At 36.2% G+C, this 19,642-nt stretch overlaps 1 protein-coding gene across 15 annotated transcripts in view; it reads right to left on the minus strand.

Annotated features, from left to right (window-relative positions):
• Window positions 1-19,642, minus strand: part of LOC146001631 (sodium-driven chloride bicarbonate exchanger-like) — a 263,578-nt gene that overhangs the window by 60,498 nt on the left and 183,438 nt on the right. For all 15 annotated transcript variants that reach the window (XM_083139193.1, XM_083139198.1, XM_083139197.1 and 12 more), the window contains 2 exons: window positions 17,216-17,341; window positions 805-943 (listed from right to left, as the gene is read on the minus strand). In XM_083139193.1, the coding sequence (XP_082995319.1) occupies window positions 805-943; window positions 17,216-17,341 (265 nt within the window). The remainder of the gene's footprint in view (window positions 1-804; window positions 944-17,215; window positions 17,342-19,642) is intronic.

Consider the following 19,642-nt stretch of genomic DNA (forward strand, 5'->3'; position numbering starts at 1 on the left):
ATTTGTCAGCATGCAATTTTTATTTATGGAGAAATCTAAAAAATAAATTATACAAAGACAATCTGCACACCATCCGTGAGTTAAAAGAGAGTATTGTACGAGAAATCGGGAGAATTACAGTAGACGAACTTGCACGTGTAAATGCCAATTTCCTTCGGAGATGCCAGGAATGTGTTGCAGGAGAGAGACATCATTTTCAACACCTTCTGTAGTCAAGGTTAGTACACAATATGAAAACTGTAATTTTAATAGCTGACTCTACCGATTGTCGCGGACCCCGTTCACCGGGAAAGACAAGCGCTGACGCCGGGCTGCTTGCCGCCGAGCCTCGTAGCGAATGTCAGGGAATGCTCTGTATGTTTGATTTTTCCTTTTAGCGAGTATTCAAATTGTTTCATATGCAAATAAGCATCACACAGTGAAAAGAACAATCTTATCTGAATGAAATACAAGAAACCAGAATTTTATTGAAATAACTTACTTTTATTCAAGTAAGATTATGATGCATTCATAGGGACATGCATTATTTCTTCTTTATAGAAACTTGAAATATGACATACATTGTGTTGCTTATTTTTAAACTTTTTTTTCAAAGGCTTGAGGTACATTTTTCTGTCATACTTTGTCACAGAATAATGTGAAATCAAGTACAAAATGGAAAATAAAGTCTTAAACATGAAATTTGGAGTTTATTTACTAACGCAACACTCTCTGGAGTTTGAATTATCCTGCGAGCTATGCAAATCACGGAACACTGATTAACTGTGGGACTATTGCGCCTTCACTGTACTGTATAAAGCTCACCTGGCAGTTTCCTTCCATTCCATTTCCTCCCCATCCTTGACAAGTTCTTCCATTTCAGAGAACAGGGGGTGGGATTCATGAGTCCCATCATCTTCATCTTCTCCAAGAATGAACTGCACACGTTGAGAGGGTGGAGTGACTATTAAGAGAAATAATACATCATGAAAACTACTGCCTGCTATATAGACATTTTCATGCAGCTGACACCAAACACTGTAAGAATGGAATCAGTTCTTGAAGTAACATCAATGCATGGTCTACCTATTCATTAAATAAACTAAAAGATTAAGAAAGACCAGTGCAAAACTAGTAAATATGAAAATGAACACATTCGATACAACTAATCTACTGCAATTGGGAACGTATCTAAGTTTTTTCTTCACTGTTTCTTTCAAATCTCTGCATTGCACTAAATATTTAGATGTTCAAATCTACACAAGCATTCAACTAAAGACTCAAGTATGATGGACACAGATTTTTGAACAGTTTTAATATACACTGCTCTTTACACACACATTAGACAAGTTTAATTTTGTTTAACTGAGTTCCAGAATTGGTCACAACCACTATACATTTAGTTTTTGAACATATAGTACATGTATTGAACTGATTCTCTTTAGTGAATAAACATACGCTAACATAATACAGAACACTGGAACTACTTCTGATACAAGGAATAGGATTGAGAGTTCTGGAAACTGTACCAACACAAAAGAAGAAATTTTATTACCAACCACAAGAAACAAAAAGTTCAGGTGCTTTGGACTACTCTACATAAAAAGTTACTTAAATCTTCCCACATATACATGTTGACTAATGTTCCTTATCAGTGTTCAAATTGGTCAAAATGTAGAACGTGGGAAACTTCAACGTCTTGTTCCACATTAAAATATTTTTATTTAATAACAATTGCAAAATTTATTATTTAAAGTATATATATTAAAAGGAGAGACCATCTATTTCTTTTAAAAAAATACAATTTTGTATTGGTGTATGGGTGTTGAGAGGAGAAAGGGGAGTTCAACCAGCCAGTCAACCCCTCTGAAAATTGGCGTCATTCATTTAATAGAAAGAAAAAAAAAGGAAAAAAATAAGCATCCCATCATAATAAACAAAGAAAAAATGATTAATCGATTTGGTTTATTTTACTTTGCATTTCTGCCACTTGAGACTAATTGCGAAGATGAGGATGAGTGATGATATGATGAAATTCATGAAGGGACACTTGCAAAGAATATCCACAACCTAGGCCAGGATTTGAACCTGGGACCCCAGGCACAATGAAAAATCGGCTAGCTAGAAAATGTACTGTTAAATAAAGGAAACAGGTCAGAACTGTAGAATTCATTAGTAGGAATTGTAGCTTTCCTGGCGATGTGATTATAACAAGTGTTCTCAGATTACCAGCCAGGTTAATTTGACTTTAGTGTTAACATTCAGAATGAATCATCACCTTCACTACTTCAATTCACATTTTCATATTTTACTACTTAACCTAAGGAATCAATAGTTCTAAGACTTTTATCCAAGGTGGTATATATTGTGAACTTTATGATCAAAAATTTTCCTCAAACTTTCACAGATTTTTCTTGAACAAAATAGAATAATAATATAGCTCAGTGTATTACAGAGTGAAATGTGAAAAAAAATGTGTTTTTCCAGATAATCACGTATCTGGTGTATCAAATAGGACAGTATTTTCAAGGATATAAATAATAAAAATACCTTACTTTGTATAAAAATGTTTGATTATTATCAGTGATCCAAGATGAAATTGTTAGGTAGTGGATGTTTGCTCCACACTTTAGGGTGCCTGGGGGATAGGGTGGGGTGGGGGGGCATGCTCCTATGTTTTAACTTGGGGACAGTGGAACAGCAGGGGACACTTTGAATAAATTTTCCTAGCTGGAGATACCATCCCCTTGTATAACCCTCCACTTCGAGCACTGATTATTATTATTATTAAATTTTAAATCAATGTACTGACCACCCTCTATGGAAATTTATGATGATTAGTATAAATGGGGTACTTTACATTTCTAAGATTTCCATTCTTTTCACCAAGATTTGACATACCAGTAGTACAATAATCACTCTCCCGTCAAGAATTAATATCTAATAATAGAGATAAATGAATTGTAAACTCTTCAACCAGTACACTTTCAGTCTGCTAATACTTTTTCTTTCACAAAAACATTGTTCACTTGAAATATTAATTTTAAAGATAGTGTTCATTTGGTTGGTTAATGGTGTGTGATATCAAGAATGCGTAGAAGTTGTTTATCAAATCTGAATGCAAGATATTTATTTCTGTATCACTTCACACCCATATAAAAACAACAAAGAGCAGGAAAACACAAATCGTGCACAGAAAATAAGTAAATAAGGCCAATGTTTGCTTCTTTATCACCACCACCAAATTGCTAGGGGCACCAAAAATTAGACACAATCTTCTCGGTTGTGGCAGTCTGCATGTATGACTTGCATACAAGTCATAGACAACACCTTTTGGTATCTCTATGTATACGGAGTTGTTTCCAGGTGTGACATATTTTTTTGACTTTCCATATGAATGAATACTGTCACAAACTGCACACCATTACACTATGCTCACCACCAAAATAAAATTGTAAGGGAAAAATATACGAGACTAGCAAAAATTATTATAATGTGACATTGATTTTTTAAAAAGTTTTTATATCTAGTTAAAACAGGGGGGAAAAGAGAAATGCAGACTCAATAACTTATTGCCTCGTACACAAAAATTGTAGAAAAACCACACAACAAAAACCCTGAAGCTACCTATCCAAATGACTCAACAGCCCATGAATTCATGTTGCCATCCCTTATGTTGACAGACCTTAGGGGTGTGCACTATTACTCACCACGAACAATTACCTCACCACCTCCTAACGAAAATTATCGAGTATCTCATCCCATATCATATCTATGATAGTACGTACATATATGCTCAGAGAAAATGAAGTTTTCTTCCTTTGGTTGGAAATTAGATTTACGAATGTAGAGCTTGGGACAGAAAATTCAGACAGAGTTCGCTTGCTCCCCTCTTCAATTCGAACACACTACATGTTCGTTAAAACACAATCTTACCTTGTCTGACTTCTTCTTTCACATTTCTAACCTGCTTTCTCATTTGTAGTAATTTCACCTGGAAGCTAATTTAGCAATGTTGCTAAAGACCAGCATAATTTTACTTTTGCAATACAAGCATGAAAAACTAAGATGTAACTATCTACTCTAGTGTATTTGCTGCAGAAATAGTGTGATCATTACTGACATTCTGTAATACGAGGAGGTATCAAAAAGTTTTGCCTGTTGAGGTATAATTTGTTTAATAATGGAAAGATTGAAACAATGAACATACTTAAGTAGTTAATTTCAAAGTGGGAGAAACCAAAAGTGTGGACATGACAAGGAGTGGCAGGCCATCAATGTCGTTGACCAACGACAACCGCCTCAGGGATGATGAGCTCATTCTAGAGGATACACATATCACCATCCAGGAAATTTCTGCTGCAACATGTCCTATGGGTCAGCACATGCAATGTTTGAGAGTTTGGGATACCATAAAGTCTGAGCTAAGTCTGTGCTTTGTGGCATGAGATTTGATGACCTACGGGAGGTTAAAACAGCTCTAAACAGTGGGGCAGGGAATGTTCTGTGGAATTTTTCCAAACTGGTTTTGAGGGCTGGATAAAACGCTGGCACAAATGCATCGAATGTGATGGCAACTGCGTGGAAGGGTAACTCTGAGTAGAGGACACTACAGGCAAACTATATGTATGTTCATTGTTTCAATCTTTCCATTATTAAACAAATTATACCTCAACAGGCAAAACTTTTTGATACCCCCTCATATCTTGATGAAATGTGCAAATTATAAAATGAACATGCTAAGGATTACCTAATTCGCATTTATATTCAATCATTCAGCATTCATATACCTGATGAGTTATACATATACAGTGCCTTTCATGGCCGAGGTGACCGTGGAGCAGCGGCTAGTGAACCAGCACGTAAGAGCGCATCTGCCATCATTTAGACCCACAGCTGTACGCTCACCTTGGCACTGGAGGCATCAGTGCTTCAGTATCCAGATAGCTGGTGTCCAGTTTGCATGTGTTAGTGAAGTGTTAAGGTGTTAACAAGTGTTTTAGATTGTTTTGTTTGAGCTCACGTATTACTGGTGCTTTTCTGCAATCTAATAATGTCATGCTATCGTACAATTTAAAACAATGCATTTTTATGTACAACTCGTATGTCATTACGAATTGTTGTAGGGAAGTTAGAATGCATGAAGCACAATTCCTAGATATTCCTGTTTCACACAGTGTTCGGATACTTAAGAACAAATTTAGGGAAACAGGGTCTGTTCTTGTTAAGAAGCGAAAGGTAAAACTGTGTGTGCTTACTTACTGAGGAGAATCTAGATTATCATAATTGGAACATACTCCTCAAAAATCCCTCCAGTGCCTTGCACAAGAAACCAAAATTTTCATGACGTCTGTGTGGCGAGTTACCAAGATTTTAAACTTGAAGCATGCATTACAAGAATTGAAAGAAAATATCAGGAGAAAAACTGAAGCAATTTTGGAAGAGGAACTGATACATGTTATTGAAAATTTCCTATAAATATGTTGTCAATGTGTAAATGCAGGAAGACATCATTTCCAACACCTCTTGTAACAAGGTACGTGCTCATTTTAATTGTAACTGTCAATGTATTTGTACGAGCTTATTTCATTACATAGCTAGCGGTTCCAGTTACGCGGATGTTGCATCGAGTTTGCAGGCAGATGCAATCTTACTTCCCGGTGAGTTAGCCACCTCGGCCGTGAAAGGCACTGTATTACTGTTTTAATGTGTGAAAATAATTGAAGACCAGACATAACAGAAGAGTTGATATAAATAAACATTCTGCAAAAAATTGCTACAAAAGGATATTATAATAATAATAAAATGCTCTATTTGTTTTACAAACCTGTAATTATAATTTTGGCCTTGGCAGATAAACTACTGAAGAGATTAATATGTAGCAATTATGCATGTTTGTTTATTATGATGCTGTTTATTGGCATATGTAACATGCAAATTTAAAAACATGAGAAGCATTCACATACTCAACGTGCATAACCAAGTTGACATCAACAAAATGACATGTTTAATTTTTAGGTACCGTATTTGTGGGCACATAAGATGCACCACCCTCTTTTTTGTACACATTTTTGAGGAAAAAGCTTTATCTATGAACATTATAATTAATTTACAGTATTTCAAATATTAAGTATATGTAGGTCTACTTTCAACGAAGAACTTACATGATCTAACTAGGAAAAATACATTTTAATCTTCTTCCTCAAAACCCAGACATTCAACTCAAGAGCTAAGTGACAAGTCACTTGAAACCTCTTCTAAATCAGAATCCGAGTCCTTATACAACAACACAGCTATGATCATTGTTGACAGTGCATGTGCATTTATCCATGCGAGCTCTATGTGACTGGAATGCTCTCGCAGAGTGTGACAAAATTTTCAGAAATGAAGGTAATTAGAAACTGAGTATCAGCATGTAAGACACACCCTGTTTTTCAGACCAAATATTAAAGGCAAAAAGTGCATCTTATGTGCTGGCAAATATGGTAATTTAGTGAAGAAAAAATTTCTATTGCATGTAATATTTCTCCTACATAGAAATTGAAGCAAAACATGCAGACTCGACCAGCCCTGGCTTCTGATGTTCGCTTAGCACTCAGTTGGCAGAGCAATGGCACAGCATGCCAGAGACCTTGGTTCAAGTCCTGATCGAGCCTGGATTTTTTGCTAAATTTTTATGTAACTCCTGTCATGCAAAATGATAAGATAACGTTTATTTTAGTTCTGCGAGATTATAAAATTATCACATTATATGTTCAAATATTTTTTTTTTCATTCAGTCTTTTGCTACATTGAAAATTGAATTATAATATTTTAACAATGTAATTCACACCATCAGATTTTTAAACTGAATTTCAAATTAAGGATCAAATTATTCAAAACCAGTGCTTTAAATATATTATGCTAAAGCTATCTGATTCTTCCTTCCAATTTTCTTTGCAACCAATCTTTCATTACATAAATTAATTGCAAACAATTTGCCCCTTTCTCATACATATGTCCAAAACTATATTAACCCCACCCCTCCACACACACACTGAGCTGGTAACTACATTTGAAAACTCCTTGTGAAAGTGCTTTGATCAAACAGTAGCATGCCCAGGATTTTCAAAAAGGAAGGGGAGGTGTAGGTATACTGTTTTAGTAGCCAGTCCTCGTTTTCTATCTTTTCTTGCCTTTCACATTCTTTTATTAGGAATACAGGGCCAGGGGGGGGGGTGGCCTCCACGAAGCTGCACTCCCCTTCAGCATGCCCCTGTGATCAATTTTTTTTTCATTCTGCATTATTTATGATATATGGATGGTGCTTAGCAAATTTGAATTTGGGTTCTTAAGTCCACTTTATGCACAGAAAGGTAATTGGGACTCGACCTACAGTTCAAAGTGAGATCTGAACCACTATGTGCCTCAACCAGGTATCGAACCTGGGACCCCTTGATTACAAGACGACAACATTACCACTGCGCCACCAGGGAGGCCTGATGGTACTTAGCAGTCTTAATGAAGGTGAATATGGTGTTTCAGGTTTTCCTTTCTCACCTCTGTTGAAATGTTTTCATACCCACCCCAAAATTTAAAAAAAATTATATTACACACTTACACACACACACACTTGTATGTCAATATTTTTAAATACAATATATAATTGAGATTTCTGTGGACTTCTTATGTATAGTATGTAATAAACTTTTACGAGATAAAAATAAAATAAAAAAAAACCGGACACCCCTGAACTAAAGTCATGGATACCCCCCCCCCCCCCCCTACTTACAACCTACAGAAACAAATATTTTGTTTCTAAGCAGTGAACATACAAGAACGGGTCTACAACTCATCAACTCATCATGTGGTAGCACTTTACACAAGGTGGAGTGAATGCTTTCAATTTTTCCACAAATCTGATATCTGTCTTGGCCTAGTTCCAGCTTTTGGGTCACATCTAATGCTCAACCACACACAATTCTCCTAAATAACTTGCACATTTGTTTAATGTTCAGTGTTTGAACAGTGCCGATTTGTCACACTTTCTCTTTTGTGAACTATACAAGGAAAGGGATTAATTCAGGGGTTACCAATCAGTTACTGCAGTGTGGTTAGGTTGCTTGCCTTAAGTTAAAAAATAGACACGTATTTCAAATTCAGAAATATTTTACATGTAAAAAGTACTAAATAAGCACATATTTGCAACAATCATATCTCAAACCATGTGTAGACTAACAAGTAAGTGTCATTTCAGTGAAAATATTGGAACATTTCACGGCACTCCTGTAAGCTAGCCATGGTGGCCCAGAGTGCCACGGCACACACTTTGGGAACTACAGGGTTAATTAATCTGATAATCAATGTTAACTGTGAAGTCTCTGATAATTTTATTCATTTGGTATTTCTATAAACACCCTGTTAGCTTTGTGATGAAGAACGGACCTTTCCACTCTCTCCGAGGGAGTACTTTAGTGTCCTTTACAACATGCACTTTCAACCCTTCTCAAGAGGCTTTTTACACCCTCTCGGGACACCCCCTGTATACATTGAAGGGTGAAAATGGCACTATATGCCAATGAACCCAAAAATTTTAACTCGTTCGTTCCGGTCTATAATAAAAGTCTGAATACCCCTATATTTATGTCAGTAATATATGGCTCATTGATGCTGGTGACTGTCACATGAACTTGGCACGTGTTCTCCTTTGTTACTAGGTCTCAAGGTGCTGTCCTCTATTGACACACTGCATATTCGAGTTCATTGTTTGTCTGAGAGTCGTGGCAGATGGATGTAGAAGCAATGGCTGACACAAGTCATTACACAATTGAGGAGCGTTTGGCGGCTGCTGTGTGGGTTCAACAGTGTCAAATTAACAGCAAATCGATAAAAAAATGCCATTGACTTAGTTATGCAGTGTGGGGAAAAGAAAATCCACATTATTTTTTTTTAAGAAAGTGAGCTCCATCCACCTCACATTATCATCTAACCAGGAATGACAGCAACACATTTGTTTTTTACTGATTCTGTTAATGTTAGTAATCTCCAAATGATGTGCGCACTTGTGCACGTCCAACAAATGACACATGTGGGAATTCTGAACAGTGTTTGGTTTCAGAACAATGAAGTGTCTGCCCGCTTTTCACTGGCTGTTTGACACCTGGTGAACGCATCGGACGAGGATCGGACAATTGTTCTCATCTTCCATGGACTGCATGAAGCTCTGATCTAATGGCACCAGATAACGTACTCTGGGGTTTCATAAAAGAGGATGTGCATAAGCACTGCTATTTAGCGAACAGACTATAAAATGTGATGGGTGCAGATTTCCAGAAAATGACCCTAAGAATGTTGGATAATATGAACGGCACATGCAGCTATGCAGAGACCACGGACGGACACACACAAATATTTTGGATTCCCAAGAGATGCATTCTACCTATGTGATGATAATATATGTAGGTGGTATAAGGACTTTGTGTGCACCCTGTACTTTCTCTTTAAACTTCTTTCTAGAAGAATGCATCAGAGCTATCTACTTGCACATATTTGTTGAGGAAAAATACCAATGTGAAAGATTATTTCATATTGGTATTCCTGTAGTAATGGTAATGCATCAATGATGCACTAGTAAATTTCTTTAGTGTCAAGGATGCTTTCAATATAGAGAGAAAAGATAATCTACAGATTTAAAATGAATAAATTAGAAAAAAAGTAAAAAGAAACTTTGATATCAACATTCACTTTTAACTTCAAATTGAATTGTGACACATTCAGCCTACCTGAAATGCTTTTTCATTCATCTATCTTCAGTCCTTGTGTTCCTTAGGACACACCTTAACCACTTTATGTTGCACAGAGCACTTACAACAATTCCTACATCAGTGTATCTTTACTACATCTACAAGTATTGCAACGAGGCTGTGAACCATGCTGCCAGAAGCCATGCAAATATAGAATAGCTTCGTATGCACAGAGAAAAAGAGAATTACAACAAATGAAGTACAGGAGAGAGAGAGAGACGGGACACTTCACACCAAGGATATTAGGGATATCTTTCACTACCGTAGGAGACTAATGCGCTGCTCAGCTGATGCTTACATAGTTCCCCATCGTCACTTATGCTTGCAAGGCGGGCTCGGCGACAAGCTAGGAACCTTCCTGGAATGCGACCAAGGGAGTGCGATAACATTCACAATAAAGCAATAATCTAGCAGCTAGAGGACTTCACCAGTGAAAACCCAGAGTAATTTTTTGTTTCAATGGGGCAACCAATAACCAAATTTAAAGTTTTTACCTCAGATCCTTGTACATAAAAAAGTATTATATACTGTATTTCTTTGAATTTAAAGCACACTACTTTCTTTTCTTTTCTTTTTTTTTTTTTTTTTAATATACAGGTTTTGGATGTTGAAAATTCTGACGCACCTTGGATTCGATGGCATCTTGAATTTGAGTATATATGTGTAAATATGCCATGGCATAAGTGTAATATAGAATGGAGTACTTGCCAATTTTAATAATCAAGATTTTTCCATGATGTTTTACCAATGTATCAGCATTAATAAAAATCACCTTTAATTAAATTTACTTATGGTAGCATTGTTAATAGTAAATGTAGCAATAATGTTACAACAATGTAAATGTAATACTATATGGTATTGTACTAATAGAGAAGTGAGTACATGTGTGCATCTTAAATTGGATTTTCTTTATCTCAAAAGCTGAAGCAATATTTACGGTACGCCTTACATTCGATGGCCTCTTGAATTCTAAGAAATACAGTATATAAAATTCACGTTAACCTGAAAAGTGCACCAAAATATATACGGGAAAAATGTACAACAGCAGTCATAAACCAACTGTATTAAAGATAATGTGATTAATCACATTTAAATCCATGGTGGAAATGTTAACAGATATACAGTACATAACTAATGAAATCTTAGTTTATGCAAAAAAGAAATGGAAAGGAAGGGAACTTATAATTGCATATTTGCAATGGAGAAAATGTGTATTTGTATTGTGGCACTGGCATTGTTAGTTCCACACCATGGCCATGTGCACTAGGGCATCAGGGTTTGGCGTGAATTCAGGCTACAGGGTGTATCCTACTTCAAGTCTCCTGAGATTTTGGCCAATGTATGAGACTGGTGGCTACCCACCATCATGAGGAAATTGGTAAGCTATGAGTAGTCCAGTTGTGAAAATCTACAACAATGATTGGGGGTTTGTCATGCTGACCACATATTTCCCCGTAACTGGTTGAATGACCACCCAGCTCTGCTGAGCCATGTGGGAATGAGGGTGGCAGTCGGGAGGTAGGCCCTGGCCCTCAAGGGTTCTTGCATCACAAGTTATTATATTATTACTGGCATCGTTAAATAAACTAGCAAATAGTAAAAATACGATGCTTGAAATAAACACCTCAGTTCTCCCACATGTAAGTATCTTCAACTTTCTTTGTAGTTAATTTACACTAAAGAACCAGATGTACAAAAGAAAAAAAGTAGTGTTTAAATATTATGATACTTTTGAGAATATCTGTAAAATGAATTTCAGAAACATGGGAATTTGTCAACCATCATTATAAGATGCAACTGAATGTAACTAAAAACTTCCTTCCAACTACAGAGCATTCCCTGACATTCGCTACGAGACTCGGCGGCAAGTGGCCTGGCGTCAGCGCTCGTCTTTCCCGGTGAATGGGTACTACAGTCGCACGCTACAGTCTGTTTTGTTTTTTTTGCTCTCTTTCCCTTTACGTTGACATTGCAGATTCACGCAAGTATAATCCTCCCCCGGAAGTTGTGTTGTGTCGTGTCTGTGTGTTGAAGATTGTGGCTTAATATGGCACCACAAAAGTTTACATTACAACAAAGGATTTATCTTGTCGAGTGTTACTTCGGAAAGAGGAACTCTGGAGAAGTGCGACGACGTTGTGCAACGAAATTTCCTCGTGTTCCCGTTCCAAATAGGACCACTATATTAAACTTCATAAAAACGTTTAGAGTAACAGGGTCAGTTCTGAATAAAGGTGGAAAGAAAAACCCATGTGCAGTTACTGAGGAAAAACTTGATGAGATAGGACAAAGGTTAGAACAGTCTCCTCAGAAATCTATCCACCACCTCTCACAAGAAACGGGTGTTTCAAAAACCACAGCATTTAGAGCCGCTAAAATTCTTATATGGTAAAATAATAACATTACGGGGGAAAAGTGTAAGAATCTAAAAAATAAAGTATACAAAAACAATCCGCACACCATCCGTGAGTTAAGAGAGAGTATTGTACGAGAAACCGGGAGAATTACATTAGACGAACTTGCATGTGTAAATGCCAATTTACTTCGGAGATGCCAGGAATGTGTTGCAGCAGAGGGACATAATTTTCAACACCTTCTGTAGTCAAGGTTAGTACACAATATGAAAACTGTAATTTTAATAGCCAACTCTAGCAACTGTCGCGGACCCCGTGCACCGGGAAAGACAAGCGCTGCTTGCCGGACCGCTTGCTGCAGTGTCTCGTAGCGAATGTCAGGGAATGCTCTGTAGTATATTTCAGTCCATCATATCCTGAGAAACTGAAGAAAATTTGGGAGAAAACTGGTTTACTTGGGATTCTGAATATAATTTAGCAACAAATCCAGCCTTCTATGATCTGAACCAGGCCACCATATCTTTCAATGAAATGATTAGTCTGAAAGGAGGAATACTGTCACTGTAGTCACAAGAAACTTGCAAGTAAAATATCAAATACCAGCCATGTTTCCCAGAAATACAAGTAATTCTATGCAAGTTCTGAAGACTTATAAATGAGCTTCCAATTGAAGAAAGGCAGTTTTACAGGATATAATCTCCCTTCTGCAAACTAATGATAAAAAAATACTTTCAAACTAAAGAATAGTTATGAATAAAATAAATTCTCCACATCAACTACTGACTGCTGTGTTTCATGCAGTTTTCTTTTTCATTACCTGCAATAACATATGGTTCAAAACATGATCATCATGAATATATTAAGGTAAGAACAAGTAACATGTTAAAATGCAGCCACCTAGTTTAATGTAACAAATCAAACTATATACTTTTCTTGTGCAATAACTGGAAAAGATAGCTTAAGACTTTTATGTTGTAACTAAATAACATACAATTGATGTTCAATTACACAAACTCAGTATTATACACCATAATTTATTATATCACAGAATTTCACTGGGAGACCTCTACTTCAATGACTCAGCACATGGAAAGCAATACTTGCATCAACTCAAACTACAACCTCAACAATTCAAAATTTCAAAATCTGTCAATGGAAAGCTATAAACAGAATATTTGACACAAACAACAATACAAATAGCAAAATAACTGTTAAGCATCACCAGTACATTCGATTGGAGAACATTTAATTCAATTGAAATATTCATGGTTTCGTTTGCATTACTGTCAACAGTAATTTAGCTGCACATAAGGCATAACTGGACCTTGCATCTGTGCTGCGAATGCTTTCCCAAAAATGTCTGTGATGTTACAAATTCTGAAAAACTTTATGTTTCAAAATGCACAACCAATATTGAGGAGAATTTTGTCTGGAATAAATTATAATGAACATATTTTTTGAAGAGTTGTTACCAACACAGGTGTGATCCAGTTAAGCTTAATTATTGATTAGAAAGGAAAGCAAGATAAAGCAGTACAAGTCTTGCTAGAAATTACTTTATGTAATGTAAAGATAAATTAAACTACTTGTTGTAGTCAATGCACTTGTATCATGGGTTTTTTACTGTAATATTCTTTGGAATATAACACTGAAAATATGGAATTATTTACTTATTTTGTATACTTACATTATATTTACTTCTGTTGCTACTGTCAAGAATTTTTATTTGTAATCATAAATTATGTATATTTAAAAAAGCCAACTCTACTGGAATAAACTGAATGTCTAATACAGGCATTGAATTTAATTGTTTGCAGCACAATTTCTAGTTGGAGAAATGGATGTACGTAATTGTATGGAGGTTGATAGGGATTGGAACCATACCAGTAGATTGATTGATTGATTGAATTGCTTTATTTTACTTCGCTTCTTGTGCCACTTTTGTCTAATTTGCGAAGATGAGGATGAAATGATGAAATTGATGAATGCACACTCGCAAACATCCATGCCCAGGCCAGGATTCGAACCCAGGGCCCCTGGCATCGTAGCGCGATGTGCTAACCACTCTGCCATGGTGCTATACCAGTAGAACTATACAATGTATTTTATGATGGTGTTTCAGTGGGAAATAAAGTTTGTGTGCAATCAAATAATTTCAGTAAATATAACAAATTATTTTATCCTTACTCCTATTATATGTTAGATTTTACTCCACATATCTGCTAAGCATCGTAGAAGAAAGCATGTTGTTATTGATATTAGAGCTATTCAGATATACATGATGCATCACCTTTAATGTTCAGTTAGGACGAGTCCATTTCATTTATTTGATAAAAATAATTCTGATTTATTCCAGTGTATCAAAATATATATCCATTAGTTGAATTTCACTCCCCTTCATACCAATTTACCAGTTTGTTACAACTGAATGCAGTACATTCCAATTCACTTAATGCATGCAATTGGATGCCGTTCATTACAGTAATTTCATTTCATAAAACTTCTTACTGACTACTGGAACAAATAAAAATGATTTCCAGCTGGATTTGTGCATTGGGATTTTCAACAACGACTTTCGTTTTTGTCCTAGGCTATGAATATTTCACAGCTGTACAGTTGCCTTTGGCTGTTTGCTATGATGATGCAGACAAGCTATACTTTCACTGCATTTTCGATTCCTACTAAAGTGCATACCAAGACGAAAGCAAATAATCCACATTTCGATATATAACATGTGCACCATATTCACAAACTGTACAAAAAAACAATGCCACCACATCTTTTTCAAAAATGCCCCAGTGAGAGTAGTAACAAGCAGCAACTTTTAGCATGCATATACCTAATACATCTCATACGAACGCATGGCAACCCAGTCAACACACTAACGTTGCCACAACGTTGTATGAATGTTGTATTTATGATGAATGTTGTATGTAGGGGAACAACGTTGTGATAACGTTGCCACAACGTTGTATTTATGATGAATGTTGTATGTATGGGAACAACGTTGTGATAACGTTGCATCAACGTTGCAAAAAAACATTCCACTGAATATGCTTTAGTTTGGATGATCACCACCATGAGCGCCACAAGCGTCAGATCGGAGTGTTTTGTTTAATCTGAATTTGTGTGTGCACTGACCACCAAACCTTATATTTCCTACAGCGTACACTAGATGGCAGTGCGACTCAAATTCAAAACAAACATAAGTTTTAGTAACACAAATAAGGATACTTTCGATTGTAATTAGTGAAAAAATGTGTTTTATTATCCTTCGAAAGATGTGTGAATATTGAAGTTGTAAGGAAGATCAGAAAATGAAATGTGTTGAATACAAGTGAAACTCCCATGATAAATATTTTTATTCCAGACTATATAATCAGGAGGTAAGTACTGCAAAAAAAAAAACTGATTACCAGGTGTAGTTAGAGGTTGGTCAATTCATCACAATCTCCAGACTAACAATTGCCTATTTTGGTGGAGCAGGAAAAGTTTTTGTAATATGTAAAGAGAAACTGTGACGTTACAAACATGAGTTTTTCCTGTTACGCATATGTATTATATACAAAAATGGCATGGCAAGATTGCTAATAGCTTACCATGCGAAATAACCATATTTTAAATATGCATTGTTATATTCATAAATTACACAGGCAGCAAGGTAATGTTGCAAAAAAGTTGTGGCAACGTTAACCCCTGACATACCTAACGTTGCTACATAATGTTCAGTATATGTTGTGACAACGTTGTCAACCAACGTTGCAGCAACGTTGAAAAAAATGACCCTGAAACGTTGACACAACGTTTTCACAACGTTGTATCAACATACATTCAACGTTGTAACAACGTTAGGTATGTTAGGGGCTAACGTTGCCACAACGTTGTGGCAACATTACCTTGTTGACTGGGAAGCATATTTCCCAAAGCCAAGAAAGAATGATGTGATTGCCTGGAATCTGATCATTCCTGTCAGGAACAAATCATACTTTAAAACAAAAAGTTAACTGAAATGTAGGTACAGAAAGGTTATTTTGATGTTTCATTTACAGAGAGATCATTTGATTGTTTACTTCAAATTAGTTTTAATAGAGGACAGCACAGTATTGATGCTAATCTGACAACATCAACAAGTAATCTCAGTAGCTTGGGTTTTGTTACATTATTAGAAATAATAAAGGTAGGTGAGATCAGGTTTCAACAAGTTATGTTTAAGGAAAATTGATTTTGCACATGCCCATGCTGGGATTCAAACCTGGAACCCCTAGCTTTGTATCATTCTGTGCTAATTACTCCACCACAGAGATCGGTGTGCTTTAGGAAAAGACAATCAAATAATTCAAAAACCAGTTAAGTGTAAACTAAACAGTTTCCTTGATGGTGACTGACAGTGAAGTAATTTTCTAATGATTTCAAGTAAGAACAGAAAAATAGCAAAGGTAAGAAATGAAAATATCTATTAAGAAATGTTAATGTTCACATTTATAATCTACTAGTCACTTATTGTAAACAATAATTTAATACGATTAAAAGAATGCAATGTAGTACATTAGAAAATTGTCCTACTGCCTATTTTTGCAGGAATAGTTCAAGTCCTTTAGATCATGTTGTCAAACTAAATCCCTCATAGCCACTGTCATAGAAACATAGTATGACAGGAGGCTAACATTACTCTCATATTTAATGCTTATCAAAACAAGTTTGACATAGCTCTCTCTCTTTCCAAGTCATAGTTGGTAGGATGCCTGAATGCCACTTGAAGAGACCCAGGTTCACTTCCTGGGTGGTGATTTAAGGTTGAGGTTTTACGATTTACGATAATGTGGATGAATAATGACCAGATGAAATTAATGGAAGACCAGCCCATACCTCTGGAGATAATACTGCGAGACTGTTGTTCAAGATATTCACCCTCTAAGGCAACATTATAGCTTTCTGTTCTTTACATGCCCACTTTCAAATTACAGAAGCTCAAATTTATGTTTGTCAGTTATTTATAGTGGCACCACACTTCTGGACAATGAATCAAATAACTAAAAGTTCATATTTATAAGAAAGCACTGTGTCTCTCTTAAATTCATATACCTTACAAACTAAGCCTACCTGGTCTGTCATCGCTATCATCAGAATCCTTCTGTTTGTTATGGTGTCTATGATGTCGTCGATGGTGGGACCTCCTTTTATGCCCTGGTAAATGAACGCCCACATATACAGTGTGTTCACGGTGGCCTGAAATAAATAAATAGCAAATATAATTAAAAGTATTCCACATAAATATTTAATACTAAAACTAAACGAAAAATATCTGAAATTATAAACCAAAAGTAACATTTTTAATGTTTCAAAATACTGGAAAGAATATGAAAAATGGCGCCCTCATTACATTTTATCATAATAGTGAAAGCAGAAGAAATTTGAAGTTACTCCATTTTTTTACTTGCTTGTTTTGCGGCTATATACATGACATGGGCGTCTGGAAGAGGGGGCAAGAGAGTCCACGACAATTTTCGCCTGGAAAATGAATGTTGCCATACACTATTCACTAATATATTAGAAACACATATATTTCATTTCAGTCGCAGTAATTTATGTTAATTATTGAAAGGGTGTTACAGGAACATAACTTCAATCTGAAGTAGTGTTTTTTGAGGGAGCAACACTACTATGGGAGGGGCGAATATGCCTCGTTTCCCCCCTGGAAAAAATTACCTTGCTTGTCCCTCGCTTGGGATTCAGAAACATAAATAATTCTCTCTAACAATATCGATTGAAAATGCCTCAATTCCTCCAAAAATATATTTTAAAGATCATTTAAAAATATTCTCAGCGAGGGTTTAGTTTTTTTCTCCCTTTCCAGTCACGGGTCGAGATATGGACAATACGACAAATAAAATGACATCAACCGCTATACTTTCTATCATAAAATTACATAAGAACAACAAACAAATTTGAAAACTAGTACAATTTAAAAAGGGGGAACAAATACTTCTGCAGACGTATGCAGCCTCTCGCCAAAGAAACACGTGAGTTTGCACATCTGGTCACGTGACTTTCTGCCAGGAACTTGGCAAATGTAAGAGGTGAGCGAAGCCAAACCTAATAAACCAAGAAAAGACGGGAAACAAATACGCGGACACACACTTTCTCCCCCCCCCCCCAAAAAAAAACAACCTGGAAACTGCAGATTATATAAGGCCGTGGAAAAATAGAGTCGCTTTGGAATACTTAAAAATACAGCAGTTGCCGGAAACGACCTGGACTTCTACACCCTGCAAATTAATTTTAAACCCATTTCATTGAGATTTCACTATTTTTTTCGCCTTTTTTGAAGCCAAGTTCAACTCACATTAAAATATACACACACAGTGACTCACATAAATATTGAAACAGGTGGGAAGTTTTCATTTTAAGACTTGATTTAAATTAAAACACATTACAAATTATAAACAAAATATTATCTTCATTGTTATGAACGCAAAATGCAATGTGAAACCATTATGAATAAATACAATTTAAAGTCAGAAAATAAAATTATCAGCATTGGCGTTCATATCACAGACAATTTAACATTTGGGCACCCTGAGTAAAATTAGAAAAGTAGTTAATAAGCTTGTAAATAAAAACATCAGTACTTTATAGCATATTCCATTTGCTTGACTACTTCTTCAACAGTCTAGGCAAAAAAAAAAACCTTACGACTTATCCAGTGAAATCGTGCCAAATATTTCCCCCTTCATCCCTTAGTGGTCTTGTACATCAGCTTTCGATTTAATTGGCATTTTTCTCGCCCTTACATTTAATTATTGCCATAAATATCAAGAGAAGTTTGGATTAGAAGAATGGGCTGCCAATTTCAGAACCTGGAACCAGTTACACAGTAGTCACTTTCTCACCAAAATGTGCTGAGACCATTAACTTGATAGAATTTGAAAGTATTCCTGATCCCCATTTTTAACAATCCTGTGCAATTTTCCCTTCAAAGTTGCCAGATAATGTCCCTTGCTCATCGCGTTTGCTCTAAAATCAATTTCCCCCACTCTAGCTGATGCGATGCATCCCCAAATCTCATTACCACCACCATACTTAGCTACTTGTTGTAGATTTCTAGCACATAACTATTGATTTGACTTGTGCCATACCGTCGAACACCTGATGCGGAAACATTAAACTTATTCCCCTGCGCGAAAATATAACTCTCCCACCACTTTGTCCTTTTCCAGATGATATTTAATGAACTGTAGCCTTTCCTTCCTTTTTACAACAATGTTGGCGTTTTTACGACTACTCCCTCTCAGTCGGTTTTGATGGGCAGCTAGGGATTGATTGACTTGCTTTATTTTACTTCGCTTTTTGTGCCACTTTTGGCTAATTTGCGAAGATGGTGACGAGTGATGATGACATGATGAAATTGTTGAAGGGACACTCGCAAACATCCCATGCCAAGGCCGGGATTCGTCGTAGCGCGATGTGCTAACCACTCTGCCACGGGGGCCGGCGGGCAGCTAGGGTATTGCGGGATGTACAGCAATC

Source organism: Lepisma saccharinum, chromosome 17 (genome assembly GCF_977018435.1).
Source record: "Lepisma saccharinum chromosome 17, izLepSacc3.1, whole genome shotgun sequence".
NCBI lineage: Eukaryota > Metazoa > Arthropoda > Insecta > Zygentoma > Lepismatidae > Lepisma > Lepisma saccharinum.